Raw genomic sequence first — 15,902 nt, 5'->3', positions numbered from 1 at the left:
AATGCACCTTGGCATAGATTCTACAAGTGTCTGGAACTCTATTGGAGGGATGCAACACCATTCTTCCATGAGAAATTCCATTATTTGGTGTTTTGTTGATGGTGGTGGAAAACGCTGTGTCAGGCGCCGCTCCAGAATCTCTCATCAGTGTTCAATTAGGTTAAGAACTGGTGACTGAGACGGCCATGGTTTACATTGTTTTCATGCTCATTAAACCATCCAGTGACCACTTGTGCCCTGTGGATGGGGGCATAGTCATCCTATGGGGGCATAGCCATGGTAGCCAAAATAATGGCCTACTCAGTATTTTTATACATGACCCTAAGCATGATTAGATGTTAGTTGCTTAATTAACTCAGGAACAACACCTGTGTGGAAGCACCTGCTTTCAATTTACTTTGTATTCCTCATTTGCTCATCTTTACATTATTTTGGCACTTACCTGTACCTCTACAAGGTCATTCAGGCTTCTATCAGTCTGCATCATTGTAAGGCTATTGTATGAGACCTGAGGGCTTCAAATAAAGAGCTGCTCTGACTTTTCTGGCCTTTCTTAGGTTACATTCCATGAAGCTGACACTCACTTCAGCTTAGATGGGAACCTTGGGTTTGTAAACACATTCAAGTGAACTAAAGACCATTTCCTATAGCCACATTAATTAAGTTAGTGACACAGTTGAAACTGTGCCAGGCAAAGATCTCAAAAGAAAACACGTGGGTGGGCTCACTTCCTCGAACAAGAGACAACATCTTCAGGGTTTTCTCACATTGGTGACGTGAGCAAACATATACACACAAACACACACACTGATGCACCATATCCAATTTTACCACAGCAAATGTTATTATAATGGAGCTGTAAGGTCACTCGCACCAGGGGCCTGTCAGTCTATGTCATTGATTGAACATATCACCAACAAGAAGGTACATTTTGTCAAGATGTCAAATAACTACTAAAACACCCTCACGAGTTTTGATTGAACAAGATTATTTTCACATATTCTAGTCATAAATCACAGTCCAGAAACTGTGATAATTTCTGTGGAGGCTACAAACAACTCAATTGGCACACACTGGTTCAATTAACGTTGAATTAAATTACATTGAATCAACGTGGAATAGACGTTGAATTGACATCTGTGCCACGTGGGAAAAGAGTACATCTTGCAGTATTTTCTCAACTGTTTCCTACATGATTATGATGACAGTGAGACAAGAGAGGACCTGCCAGTTACCTCTCCATATGCCAAGCTCTCAGTAAGATCAATAACAGCAGAACAGTTACAGTGATGTTTTATGCAGTGTCACTGTAATAACCATGTAATTGCTGTTGCATACATAGAAATAGAGTCTCATTCTAGGCCTGCGGTTGCACAGAGTTATGTACAGATCCTTTGGTAATGAATACTCGTTCTACCTTGCTCCTTATTAGTGCATGCAATGCTGAGACACATCAGCCCCACATCCCCTACTCATCAACTATAAGCAGAAACCCAGCTCATCTCAGTATTGTTTCTGCTGCACAGGGAATGCAGAGACATGTACCTACTCGCTCAGGAAAAAGTTCAAGAGATGAAATATAAGCCTCATCATAATAACGTTAGATCCCTCGAGGCCATGATTCCACAGAGATGAACCTAGATTTTCTCCTTTTTGACCACCCATGCCTTTGCTGCTAAGATAAGTCAAGGTTTTTTAAACATTTTATCAGATCGTGTAACGGTGCATTTGCTCGGCAGTGACAAAGGCACACAAATGGCTTGAGATGAATGGCGTGCTGACGTGCTAATACCTAACTCAATCCATGCAGTTTCTATATCTAACACAAAGATGGACAAATGCCTCGTTGCCTCGTCTATGCACGGTGGATGATTGAGGGTTGTGTGTGTGTGTGTGTCTGTGCTGGAAAACTCAAGTTCCACCATGCTCAGCGTGAAAAATAAGTTCTGTGATTTGTTGAGTGAGATGAGGCGTACTTTGCTGGCCTAAAGCCCTCGGCTGCTATAAAAGCTCCGGCTGCTGTAAAGGCCTTGGCTGCTATATTAAAATTGACAACGCAATAGTAAGCAATATTAGAGCTATTGTTCTTCAAGACATGCTGATGAGGACAACGTTTCAGTATTAAAAAAGCAGACATTTTTATGAAAGAACCAGAGCATTGTGTAGCAGTGGGCTATTATTGTTCTGCTCATTCAAGTGAAAAGGCATCCTCAAGACCCAACAGGTATCTGTTCAAACAGATCACAGAGTAAATGTCATTCATTTGCATGAGCTCAAGGGGTCAGCTCACATTTTCACACCCACACCAAAACAGCCATTTACATTTGCAAATATTATTGATTAACCATTTAAAATCATTATAGATTCACAGTGAAAACCAAACATTTAAAATGTGGGGTTATATTCTTTACAACATTGACATTTAAAAAACACAGTAGCATAGTTAGCCATTTAGGTTTGATTCATCAGGGTGTCCAATGTCTCACATTTGAGATAGCATAAAACTGTTATGTTTAATCACGTTAGTACAGTTTGGCATAGGCTAGGCCTACCCTACTCACTTTTATCACTGACAAAATGTTATATTTTCCAACTCCCACACATCTTATACATCCACCGAGAGCAGTGGAGGCTCCTCAGATTAGGAAGGGGAGGACCATCTTCCTCAGTGAATTTCATAAAAATACAAATAGTGAAACATGAAAAAAGTGTTCCTTTTTAGATAAAACTATACTAAATATATTCACGTCACCAAATAATTGATTAAAACACTGTTTTGCAATGAAGGTCTAGAGTAGCCTCAACAGCAGCTAGCTTCCGTCCTCCTCTGGGTACATTGACTTCAATACAAAACCTAGGAGGCTCATGGTTCTCACCCCCTTCCATAGAATTACACAGTAATTATGACAACTTCCGGATGACGTCCTCCAACCTATCAGAGCTCTTGCAACATGAACTGACATGTTCACCCAATTATGAACTTGTACTGAAAGCATAAGCTACAGCTAGCTAGCACTGCAGTGCATAAAATGTGGTGAGTAGTTGACTCAAAGAGAGAGAAGGACAATTGTTGAACAGTTTTGAACAAATTAATTTCTTCCAAAATTAAGGAGAAGAGAGAGAAAGAGCTACTTAGCTATATTTGGGTGTATATTGTCTTACTTTCACTTAGCTATAGAATGCAGTGAACTGTGTTTGACTGTTATTAGGGGCATATTCATTCCGCCGACTCTGTTCAAAAACATTTCTTAAACGGAACGAAACTGGGATAAAAATACCAGAATTTGTCCAATAGAAATTCACATTTGCAACTGTTGGACTAATGATTACTCCCTAGATCAGCTAGATGCAGGCAAGAGTGTGCAAGGCAGTATTGAATGTGTCACTGTCTGTCACCTTGATGCCTCTAAATTCTCTGTTGTAAACTTTCCTTCATAGGCTATGTAGTAGCAACCTCATGATGGGTACAGAGAAAATTAAAGTGTCATGTAGAAGCCTAAACCTATCAATCTTACATTGAGCTGGGTGACAGGGGCTATTGACAATCACTGACTACAAAGGGAAAACCACCCACGTCTTGCTTCTGGACATTTGCTTCAAGATGTCCACCATTGTTCCTGTACCCAAGAAAGCAAAGGTAACTGAACTAAATGACTATCGCCCTGTAGCACTCACTTCTGTCATCATGAAGTGCTTTGAGAGGCTAGTTAAGGATATATATCCCCTCTACCTTACCTGGAACCCTAGACCCATTTCAATTTGCTTACCGCCCCAATAGATCCACAGACGATGCAATCGCCATTGACTGCACACTGCCCTATCCCATCTGGACAAGAGGAATACCTATGTAAGAATGCTGTGACTATAGCTCGGGAACCTGGGTCTGAACCCCGCCCTGTGCAACTGGCACCTGGACTTCCTGACGGGCCGCCCCCAGGTGGTGAAGGTAGGAAACAACACCTCCACTTCGCTGATCCTCAACACACGGGCCCCACAAGTGTGCGTGGTCAGCCCCCTCCTGTACTTCCTGTTCACCTATGACTGCATGGCCATGCACGCCTCCAACTCAATCATCAAGTTTGCAGACAACACAACAGATTACCAACAACGATGAGACAGCCAACAGGGAGGAGGTGAGGGCCCTGGGAGAGTGGCGCTAGGAAAATAACCTCTCACTCAATGTCAACAAAACAAAGGAGCTGATTGTGGATTTCAGGAAACAGCAGAGGGAGCACGCCCCTATCTATATTGACAGGGCCGCAGTGGAGAAGGTGGAACGCTTAAGGCCAAAAAGATCATCAAGGAAATCAACCACCCGAGCCACGGCCTGTTCACCCCGCTAACATCCAGAAGGCGAGGTCAGTACAGGTGCATCAAAGCTGGGACATAGAGACTGAAAAACAGCTTCTATGTCAAGGCCATTAGACTGTTAAATAGCCATCACAATCCAGCTTCCACCCAGTTACGCAACCTTGCACCTTAGAGGCTGCTGCCCTATACACATGGACTTGGAATCACTGGCCACTTTAATAATGGAACACTTGTCACTTTAATAAATGTTTAAATAATGTTTACATACTGCTTTAATCATCTCATATGCATATACTGTATTCTATTCTACTGTATTTTAGTTAATGCCATTCCAACATTGCTCAATCTAATATTTATATATTTTTTAACTCCATTATTTTACTTTTAGATGTGTGTGTATTGTTAGATACTACTGCACTGTTGGGGCTAGGAACACAAGCATTTTGCTACACCTGCAATAACATCTGCTAAATATGTGATTTGATTTGAATGGAATATGAATGACAGCCATCCAATATGCTGTAATAGAAATAAGGCCATACACATAATTATTTTTATCATCCTCCCTCATCTTAAACTGCACCGACCGCCACTGACTGAGAATAAGGTGCAAGTCCCTTACTGTCATCGATACAGGAAGGGGATTTTTATGTTTGGGGAAATGCCAGTTGTGAGAAGAGGTCATTGAAATAGAACCAATAAAATGCAGGTTCTCTGTTATGTCAATACATTCTTACAACTAAGATGTGGAAATATGTATCAATAAAAAAGTTCTGATAGCCTACATTTAAAAAAAAAAACAAATCAAAAGGACATTCCAATATTACAGTTAGACTGTCCGTTTGTAAATTAGTAGGTTGTTCAAAAAGCACACAACCCACTGGGCACAGACGTCATTCAACGTATATTTTTTTAACCCACAGTTCCCCGGTAGGCGGTCATTGTAAATATGAATTTGTCCTTAACTGACTTGCCTAATAAAGTAATATGTTGGGTGAAAAACTACGTTTATGTCTTTATACAAATTAAATCAGTTTTCCACGTTGAATTGTTTGTTGTTGAAATGACGTGAAAACAACGTTGATTCAAACCGTTTTCGCCCAGTGGGAAGATGTGTATTCAAACATGCGTTAATAAGGACGACCTTCATCCATAACCAGTAAGTAGCCTATAGATAACATACAAGAGGGCCATAAACGACATATCTATATCATTTAAACATTTTAAATAAAAGTGCAGACTTACCGAATGGCTCCTTAAACGCCTTCAAGCTATTCATCTTGACACAAATAGACGTACACATAAGAAGAGAAAAGTCCGTTGCACCTAATAGTAAAATGACAACGTCTGATAACAAAATTGATGCGGAGTGGCGATACCACTTCGGCGACTGAGTACCCGAGACTGAGCTGAGCGGGTGGGAGGTTAAGATGATGTAATGATGATGATGATGCTCAATAGTAGAAAAAGTTCAGACTTCAATCATATATGCCTCTTCTCTGATCACAAGTGTCTCATGTCGAGCAACTTCCCGTACACAATGGAAGACATGTCATGGAGGACGACAGACCTGTCTGGAGATTAACCATTTAAGTCCCGCCATTACTACATGACCCAATAACTTTCCTTAGCCTAGGCGATGCTATTGTATACTACATAGCCAAGGAATTATATACAGTCGTGGCCAAAAGTTTTGAGAATGACACAAATATTAATTTTCACAAAGTTTGCTGCTTCAGTGTCTTTAGATATTTTTGTCAGATGTTACTATGAAATACTGAAGTATAATTACAAGCATTTCATGAGTGTCAAAGGCTTTTATTGACAATTACATGAAGTTGATGCAAAGAGTCAATATTTGCAGTGTTGACCCTTCTTTTTCAAGACCTCTGCAATCTGCCCTGGCATGCTGTCAATTAACTTCTGGGCCACATCCTGACTGATGGCAGCCCATTCATGCATAATCAATGCTTGGAGTTTGTCAGAATTTGTGGGTTTTTGTTTGTCCACCCGCAAGTTCTCAATGGGATTAAAGTCTGGGGAGTTTCCTGGCCATGGACCCAAAATATCGATGTTTTGTTCCCCGAGCCACTTAGTTGTCACTTTTGCCTTATGGCAAGGTGCTCCGTCATGCTGGAAAAGGCATTGTTTGTCACCAAACTGTTCCTGGATGTTTGGGAGAAGTTGCTCTCGGAGGATGTGTTGGTACCATTCTTTATTCATGGCTGTGTTCTTAGGCAAAATTGTGAGTGAGCCCACTCCCTTGGCTGAGAAGCAACCCCACACATGAATGGTCTCAGGATGCTTTACTATTGGCATGACACAGGACTGATGGTAGCGCTCACCTTGTCTTCTCCGGACAAGCTTTTTTTCCGGATGCACCAAACAATCGGAAAGGGGATTCAGAGAAAATGACTTTACCCCAGTCCTCAGCAGTCCAATCCCTGTACCTTTTGCAGAATATCAGTCTGTCCCTGATGTTTTTCCTGTAGAGAAGTAGCTTCTTTGCTGCCCTTCTTGACACCAGGCCATCCTCCAAAAGTCTTTGCCTCACTGTGCGTGCAGATGCACTCACACCAGCCTGCTGCCATTCCTGAGCAAGCTCTGTACTGGTGGTGCCCCGATCCCGCAGCTGAATCAACTTTAGGAGACGGTCCTGGTGCTTGTTGGACTTTCTTGGGCGCCCTGAAGCCTTCTTCAGAACAATTGAACCGCTCTCCTTGAAGTTCTTGATGATCCGATAAATGGTTGATTTAGGTGCAATCTTACTGGCAGGAATATCCTTGCCTGTGAAGCCCTTTTTGTGCAAAGCAATGACGACGGCACGTGTTTCGTTGCAGGTAACCATGGTTGGCTGAGGAAGAACAATGATTCCAAGCACCACCCTCCTTTTGAAGCTTCCAGTCTGTTATTCGAAGTCAATCAGCATGACAGAGTGATCTCCAGCTTTGTCCTCGTCAACACTCACACCTGTGTTAACGAGAGAATCACTGACATGTCAGCTGGTCCTTTTGTGGCAGGGCTGAAATGCAGTGGAAATGTTTTTTGGGGATTCAGTTCATTTTCATGGCAAAGAGGGACTTTGCAATTAATTGCAATTCATCTGATCACTCTTCATAACAGTCTGGAGTAATTGCAAATTGCCATCACACAAACTGAGGCAGCAGACTTTGTGAAAATTAATATTGGTGTCATTCTCAAAACCTTTGGTGACGACTGTATACAGTACAAGTCAAAATTTTGACACACCTACTCATTCCCGGGTTTTTCTTTATTTAGACTATTTTCTACATTGTAGAATAATAATGAAGACATCAAAACTATGAAATAACACATATGGAATCATGTAGTAACCAAACCATATTTTTCAAAGTAGCCACCCTTTGCCTTGATGACAGCTTTGCACACTCTTGGCATTCGCTCAACCAGCTTCATGAAGTAGTCACCTGGAATGCATTTCAATCAACAAGTTTGTCTTGTTAAAAGTTAATTTGTGGAATTTCTTTCCTTAATGCGTTTGAGCCAATCAGTTGTGTTGTGACAAGGTATTTATTTTTTATGTTTTTATTTTATTTCACCTTTACAACTGCGACCTGGCCAAGATACAGCAAAGCAGTGCGACAAAAACAACAACACAGAGTTACACATGCGATAAACAAATGTACACAATAGAAAAATATATATACAGTGTGTGCAAATGTAGTAAGATTAGGGAGGTAAGGCAATAAATAGGCCATAGTGGCGAAATAATTACAATTTAGCGTTAACACTGGAGTGATATATGTGCAGATGATGATGTACAAGTAGAGATACTGGGGTGCAAAAGAGCAAAAATAAATAACAATATGGGGATGAGGTAGTTGGGTGGGCTATTTACAGATGGGCTGTGTACAGGTGCAGTGTAAGCTTATGAACACTCCTTCTGAGGCCTCCAACTGCTTTTAAATGCAAGTAAAACTAAGTGCATGCTCTTCAACTTTGCTGCCCGCACCCTCCTGCCCGACTAGCATCACAACTCTGGACGGTTCTGATTTAGAATATGTGGACAACTACAAACACCTAGGTGTCTGGTTAGACTGTTAACTCTCCTTCCAAACTCACATTAAGCATCTCCAATCCAAAATTAAATCTAGAATTGGCTTCCTATTTCGCTAACAAAACCTCCTTCACTCATGCTGCCAAACATACCCTCATAAAACTGACTATCCTACCGATCCTTGACTTCGGCGATATAATTTACAAAATAGCCTCCAACACCCTACTCAGCAAATTGGATGCAGTCTATCACAGTGTCATCCGTTTTGTCACCAAAGCCACATATACTACCCACCACTGTGATCTGTAGGCTCTCATTGGCTGGCCCTCACTACATATTCGTCGCCAAACCCCAGGTCATCTATAAGTCTATGGTAGGTAAAGCCCCGCCTTATCTCAGCTCACTGGTCACCATAGCAGCACCCACCCGTAGCACGCGCTCCAGCAGGTATCTCACTGGTCACCCCCAAAGCCAACACTTCCTTTGGCCGCCTTTCCTTCCAGTTCTCTGCTGCCAATGACTGGAACGAATTGCAAAAATCACTGAGGCTGGAGACTTATATCTCCCTCTCTAACTTTAAGCACTGAACCCTGTGGCACCCCCATAGAGACTGCCAGAGGTCTGGACAACAGGCCCTCCCGATATGACACACTGAACTCTGTCTGAGAAGTAGTTGGTGAACCAGGCGAGGCAGTCATTTGAGATACCAAGGATGTTGAGTTTGCCGATAAGATTGCAGTAATTGACAGAGTCGAAAGCCTTGGCCAGGTCGATGAATACGGCTGCACAGTACTGTCTCTTATCGATGGCGGTTATGATATCGTTTAGGACCTTGAGCGTGGCTGAGGTGCACCCATGGCCAGCTCGGAAACCAGATTGCATAGCGGAGAAGGTACGGTGGGATTCGAAATAGTCGGTGATTTGTTTGTTATCTTGGCTTTCGAAGACTTTAGAAAGGCAGGGCAGGATGGATATAGGTCTATAACAGTTTGGGTCTAGAGTGTCTCCCCCTTTGAAGAGGGGGATAACCGCTGCTGGGTTAGCGGTAACCAGGTGGAAAGCATGGTCAGCCGTAGAAAAATGCTTATTGAAATTCTTGATTATTGTGGATTTATCGGTGGTGACAGTGTTTCCTTGCCTCAGTGCAGTGGGCAGCTGGGAGGAGGTGCTCTTATTCTCCATGGACTTTACAGTGTCCCAAAACTTTTGGGAATTTGTGCTACAGGATGCAAATTACTGTTTGAAAAAGCTAGCCTTTGCTTTCCTAACTGACTGTGTATATTGGTTCCTAACCTCCCTGAAAGTTGCATATCGCGGGGACTATTTGATGCTAATTCAGTACACCGCAGGATGTTTTTGTGCTGGTCAAGGGCAGTCAAGTCTGGAGTGAACCAAGGGCTATATCTGTTCTTAGTTCTACATTTTTTGAAAGGGGCATGTGTAACAGTTTAACTTTACATCCGTCCCCTCGCCCCGACCCGGGCACGAACCAGGAACCCTCTGCACACATCAACAACAGTCACCCACGAAGCATCGTTACCCATCGCTCCACAAAAGCCACTACTTCAAGGTCACAGAGCAAGTGACGTCACCGATTGAAAGGCTATTAGCGCGCACCACCGCTAACTAGCTAGCCATTTCACATCGGTTACACATGCTTATTTAAGATGGTGAAGAAAGCACTTTTAAAGAATAACCAGGCAACCTTTACTGACGGGATGAGGTCAATATCCTTTCAGGATACCCGGGCCAGGTTGATTAGAAAGGCCTGCTCGCTGAAGTGTTTTAGGGAGCGTTTGACAGTGAAGGGTGGTCGTTTGACAGTGGACCCATTACGGACGCAGGCAATGAGGCTGTGATCGCTGGGATCCTGGTTAAAGACAGCAGAGGTGTATTTAGAGGGCAGGTTGGTCAGGATGATATCTTTGAGGGTGCCCGTGTTTACAGATTTAGGGTTGTATCTGGTAGGTTCCTTGATAGTTTGTGTGAGATTGAGGGCATCTAGCTTAGATTGTAGGACGGCCGGGGTGTTAAACATATCCCAGTTTAGGTCACCTAACAGTACGAACTCTGAAGATAAATGGGGGGCAATCAATTCACATGTAGAGTCCAGCGTACAGGTAGGGGTGGTATACAGAAGATAGCCCTATTTGGTAAAAGCCCAAATCCATATTATGGCAAGAACAGCTCAAATAATCAAAGAGAAACAACAGTCCATCATTACTTTAAGATATGAAGGTCTGTCAAAATTTTGAACGTTTCTTCAAGTGGAGTCGCAAAACCCATCAAGCGCTATAATGAAACTGGCTCTAATGAGGACCGCCACGCGAAAGGAACACCCAGACTTTCCTTTGCTGCAGAAGATAAGTTTAATAGAGTTACCAGCCTCAGAAATTGCAGCCCAAACAAATGCTTCAGAGTTCAAGTCACAGACACATCTCAACATCAACTGTTCAGAGGAGACTACGTGAATCAGGCCTTCATGGTCGATTTTGCTGCAAAGAAACCACTCCTAAAGGACACCAAAAAGAAGAAGAAACTTCTTTGGGCCAAGAAACACGAGCAATGGACATTAGACCGGTGCAAATCTGTCCTTTGGACTGAGTCAAAATGTGAGATTTTTGGTTCCAATCTTTGTGTCTTTGTGAGACGCAGAGTAGGTGAACGGATGATGTCCGCATGTGTGGTTCCCACAGTGAAGCATGAAGGAAGAGGTGTGATGGTGTGGGGGTGCTTTGCTGGTGACACTGATGGTGATTTATTTAGAATTCAAGGCACACTTAACCAGCATGGCTACCACAGCATTCTGCAGCAATACCCCATCCCATCTGATTTGCACATAGTTGGACTATCATTTGTTTTTCAACAGGACAATGATCCAACACACCTCCAGGCTGTGTAAGGGCTATTTGACCAAAAAGGAGAGTGATGGAGTACTGCATCAGATGACCTAGGGATGACCTGGCCTCCACAATCACTCAACCTCAACCCAAATGAGATGGTTTGGGATGATTTGGACCGCAGAGTGAAGGAAAAGCAGCCAACAAGTGCTCAGCATATGTGGGAACTCCTTCAAGACTGTTGGAAAAGCATTCCAGGTGAAGCTTGTTGAGAGAATGCCAAGAGTGTGCAAAGCTGTTATCAAGGCAAATGGTGTCTACTTTGAAGAATCTCAAATATATTTTGATTTGTTTTACACTTTTTTGGTTACTATATGATTCCTTATGTGTTATTTCGAGGTTTTGATGTCTTCACTATTATTCTTCAATAAAGAAATAGGAAAAATAAAGAAAAGCCCTTGGGTGAGTAGGTGTGTCCAAACTTTTGACTGGTACTGTAGGTCTCATTACATGGTTGTCGAAAATAGCCTAAAAACAGTAATCATGCTTCAGCCAAAGGCAGCCATGCCACTTGGTGTGCAGAGGAGATTGAGCCTAATCTTGATGCATCATGATGCATTTATAAGTTATATTCTTCAAGAATCAATGTATATCAGTAGCTTTAGCAGTATTGACATTTACAGTATTGAAATGTGAACATTGAACAGTAGGAAACATCCCAGAATGAAATATAGCAGCCGATCCAATAGGCTTGATACATTAGTTTCTACTAGAGTCTAAAGTAGACAATGTTGAAATAAATGTTGGTGGTGTCCGCTATGTGGAAAAAACACACACATTGTGCTATGGGAAATAATAAACAGATACTTTCTTTGACACTGCCTTGACTGTTAAAGCAGTGATACAATGTAACAAGGTTGCATTGCATCATTGTATCATTTAATGGCTTACTTGCAATGCACCATTGAGTTTGCACTGCGCAAGAGATTCTTTCTTTCTAAAGTGTATTTTGCAGATTCAAATGTAAAGGTGCTGCCATCTGCTGTCTGTCATGTATGGGTACGTCATGTATGGGTACGAACACAGGTCCTCTTCGAAATGCAATGCAACACCTGCTTTTAGGCCTATGGATTTATTACGACTTAATTTCAGTCTATAGTCTAGGCCTGAATCAATGCGCAACATTATGTTCTTTACGCATAAATTATTTTGGAGCCTAGCCTGTTTACTGTTTAAAGAAGTGTTGTTTAGGCAAGCAGATGTTCTTGTGGAAATATGAAATATGTATTTGGCATTATTCTTCACGAGGCATGATTCACTGCGTAAAACTGGTAGGTGACTTTGAAAGAGCCAATCATTTGGCTTCAGTTTTCCTGGGGTGTAATCTGTAATCAAAACAGTTGCTAAAGGTTCCATTTTGCAACGAAAACGAGAATTTCTATTGGAGAAATTCAGGTATGCATCACCCCGTTTCGTTCCGTTTGGTTTCTTGTGAATACACCCCTGGGCTCGGTGCGTTTTGTAGCCTAACGTACACTTTTGTGAACTCCGTCATTACGCACAACTACGTAAAACGTTCGCCCAATCAGATGAGGAGCTTGAATCCCAGGAAATAATTCGTGTCACGGCAGCAGCACCAGCGGGATCATATCCACATTAAGACTTCCGGTTTTTGAATTTTGCCTTCAAAATAAAAGTCAGCTGTAAAAACGCTAGGCGTATGATACAAAATCTATATATTTTTGCAGCTTTGTATAGTGCATAATGTTAAAAGCCAGCAGCAAGCTGTGCAACACAGTCCCCCTCAAAACGAATAATATTTGGTTTCTAGAGACCCTACTGAGTATTTTGGGGTGGGAAATAATTTTGGAGGGGGACTGTGTTGCACTGCCTGTTGCTGGCATTTCACTCCGCCCCCTCCATAGCCCCCAATGCAATACACTCTAATACACTGTGCAAGAGATATGTATTAGTTTGAACAGCAGTAGCAGTGTGTGGGTAAAATCCCTGGGGAAGCCAAGCCAGCAAAATAATCCCATATTACAACCTGTATTGTGATATTTGCATTATTTCCTCAATAAGCTGTTAGTTCATATGCCTTGCCACTGTGATAAATAGGCCTAAGGCCGAGACAATAAGAAGACACAGTGGCAGAATAAATTCAACCACACCTTTGTTTCATCACAAAACTGGAGCGCAACATCTTTCTAGTGGAGTCCACAAGGCATATTGCATGTAACATGACTTACAGCATGGTCAATCAAGTTAATGTTTCCGTCATTTTCGGACTACTAAACAAACACCGGAAAGTTACCACAAGTCGCAAAGAAAACAGGAGCTGCTTCCACTATTCCAGCACTGTTTCAACATCATCAAATCACCTATGCTAATAGGTGTCTAATATAATATAACTAAAAGATTCCCAAAACAATTTAGTCCAATAAACGTAAGCTAAATACCATGTGGCTGTCTATTGGTACTGATTTGTGTGTGTGTGCATAAGTAGAAAAACATGTTGACTCACCCTACTTGTAGAGAAACACCAATGCCATCCTCCTTTCTTTCATGTTGCCGAAACAATCTATGACTGTCATACAGTACACGCTTTTAGTGTTTGTTGTCCTAGGCTACCTGGCTAAAATGCTTGCTCGCTAGCCTAACTTCCTTTCATGAGCAATGATTAGCCAGCTAGTTAACATTAGCTTTCTAGCTACATATTGAACTTCCGTCCTCTCAGCCCAGAGGCACAATGTATAAATTTATGGTTGGGTCAGAATCACCGTTATAATCATTGGCCAGTACTGAGAATGAAGTAAAACCACAAGTCCAAATCCCTATCTCCAACAATGGCTAATTTAGGATAGGGCCAATTTTAGCAAGATAGCTCGCCACTGGAGGACAACAACACAACGACATGCAACAATTCAAGTTTTTTTCTGTTAATGACATTTGGCTTTTGATGTAAAGTGATTGGTGTGAAGCCAAATCCAACCTGGCTTCCCTTTACACTTTTTATTGGTGCGCTAGGACCATTCACAGTTGAGTTCATTCAATTTAGCTCAATACTGAATGGCTATTAGTGTATAAATATATTTTTTGTCAAGGGAGGTCAAATGCTTACCGGCTTCCCTTGCACACAACCCTACGGTGGCAACAATATCATACATACTCTTTTTGACCAGACAACATCAGATAGAATGGCTACACATACATAGACAGAGGGGCGCTGTTTCGCTCTGTCGGATGCTTTCTCCAGTGAGATACATTCAGCCTTTTGCGAATTGAAGGTTAATTATGAAACACAAAGAGACGAAAGAAAACTTATTTTATGTTTTTTTTATTTTTGCTTGGTCAATTTTGGGGGAAATAATATATATATATATATATATATATATATAATATACAGACCCTACTGAGTACTCCACACCCCACTTTTACATCTGTACCACTGTAGTTGTACGATCTAGTGTCCAGGCACCTTGATCCTGGAACATTGTTTTAAAACACAGATTTAATGCATGCAACTTAAATATGAACACATATTAATCATTGTTAATGTTTAGACAATTATTTTTTTCATACTTCATGAATACATATAGGTTAATGATGCTTTCCTACTATTATGTGGGGACTTTCATTTTGAACATTTCCCGAAATTCCGTGACCCGGAAGTACTTTTTTAGTGTTGCTGACGAGCCGCTGATCAGGGAAGAGGCAGATGATATGGCAGCTTTGTGAGCGACCAGGTGGAACTTGCATTGTTAAGACGGTTAAACGTCGGAATATGAAAACATTTTAACGCGGAAACAGGGAGAGGGGACACTGCTCGAAATGATTTACTTGATAGTCATTTCCGCATTATCTGGAGCACTCATTACATTGGTATTACAGTTCTTACTGCTTTACCGGAGAAGCCCCGAGCCTATAGCCAGGACAGTCCAATATGTCAAAGCAGTGCCTGATCCCGCATTGAAGGATTACTTTAATAACCAACATGCAGAATCAGGCCAGCAGCAACAAGACAACACATCATCCGCTGCACCCAAACAGCAAGAGGCCATCACTCCCAGGCATCAGGAAGCGGCTGCCACCAGCAGTAGCCCTAAACAACAACCGTCACCGCCTTGTCAAAGTGAGCCCCTCCACACCTCCAAACCGGAGACGTGCAATTTTCTAAATGCTATCTTTTTGTTCCTATTCAGAGAACTCCGCGACACTCCCGTCGTTAGGCACTGGCTGACCAAAAAGTTCAAGGTGGAGTTCGAGGAGCTATTACAAACCAAGACAGCTGGTCGGCTGTTGGAGGGACTCAGTCTCAGGGATATCTCCCTTGGTAATTCTTTGCCCGTGTTTAAAACGGCCAAACTTATGAAGCCAGTGAGTTTAAATGAAGACGGCATGCCCGAGGAACTCAATTTCGAGGTGGACCTTGAATATAATGGCGGGTTCCATCTAGCAATTGATGTAGACCTTGTTTTTGGGAAGTCAGCATACCTGTTCGTAAAAATGACGCGTGTGGTTGGAAGACTGAAGCTGCAGTTCACTCGCATGCCTTTTACGCACTGGTCCTTCGCGTTCCTTGAGGACCCACTGATAGACTTCGAGGTGAAGTCACAGTTCGAGGGAAGGCCCTTGCCCCAGCTCACCTCAATCATTGTCAACCAGCTGAAAAGAATCATCAAGAAGAAACACACCTTGCCAAATTACAAAATCAG

The 15,902-nt window shown here is 42.2% G+C and overlaps 2 protein-coding genes across 5 annotated transcripts in view; one reads left to right on the top strand and one right to left on the bottom strand.

Moving 5' to 3' along the window:
• Positions 1–15,819, bottom strand: part of edaradd (EDAR-associated death domain) — a 20,436-nt gene extending 4,617 nt beyond the window's left edge. The window contains exon 1 of one of the 2 annotated variants that reach the window (XM_071380391.1): positions 15,682–15,819. Coding sequence is in view for 1 of the 2 variants with exons in the window: in XM_071380389.1 (XP_071236490.1) it covers positions 5,557–5,614 (58 nt within the window). In the remaining variant the exon portion in view is untranslated. Of the gene's footprint in view, positions 1–5,556; positions 5,878–15,681 lie in introns of those variants that run through there. The other variant, XM_071380389.1, reaches the window with a different exon arrangement.
• The window catches only part of LOC139562588 (PDZ domain-containing protein 8-like), a 77,939-nt gene continuing 76,870 nt past the window's right edge, over positions 14,834–15,902 (top strand). For all 3 annotated transcript variants that reach the window (XR_011672410.1, XM_071380387.1, XM_071380386.1), the window contains exon 1: positions 14,834–15,902. Coding sequence is in view for 2 of the 3 variants with exons in the window: in XM_071380387.1 (XP_071236488.1) it covers positions 15,019–15,902 (884 nt within the window). In the remaining variant the exon portion in view is untranslated.

This window comes from Salvelinus alpinus, chromosome 32 (genome assembly GCF_045679555.1).
Source record: "Salvelinus alpinus chromosome 32, SLU_Salpinus.1, whole genome shotgun sequence".
In the NCBI taxonomy this organism is placed as follows: Eukaryota; Metazoa; Chordata; class Actinopteri; order Salmoniformes; family Salmonidae; genus Salvelinus; species Salvelinus alpinus.
This window is presented reverse-complemented; position numbering and strand designations above follow the sequence as displayed.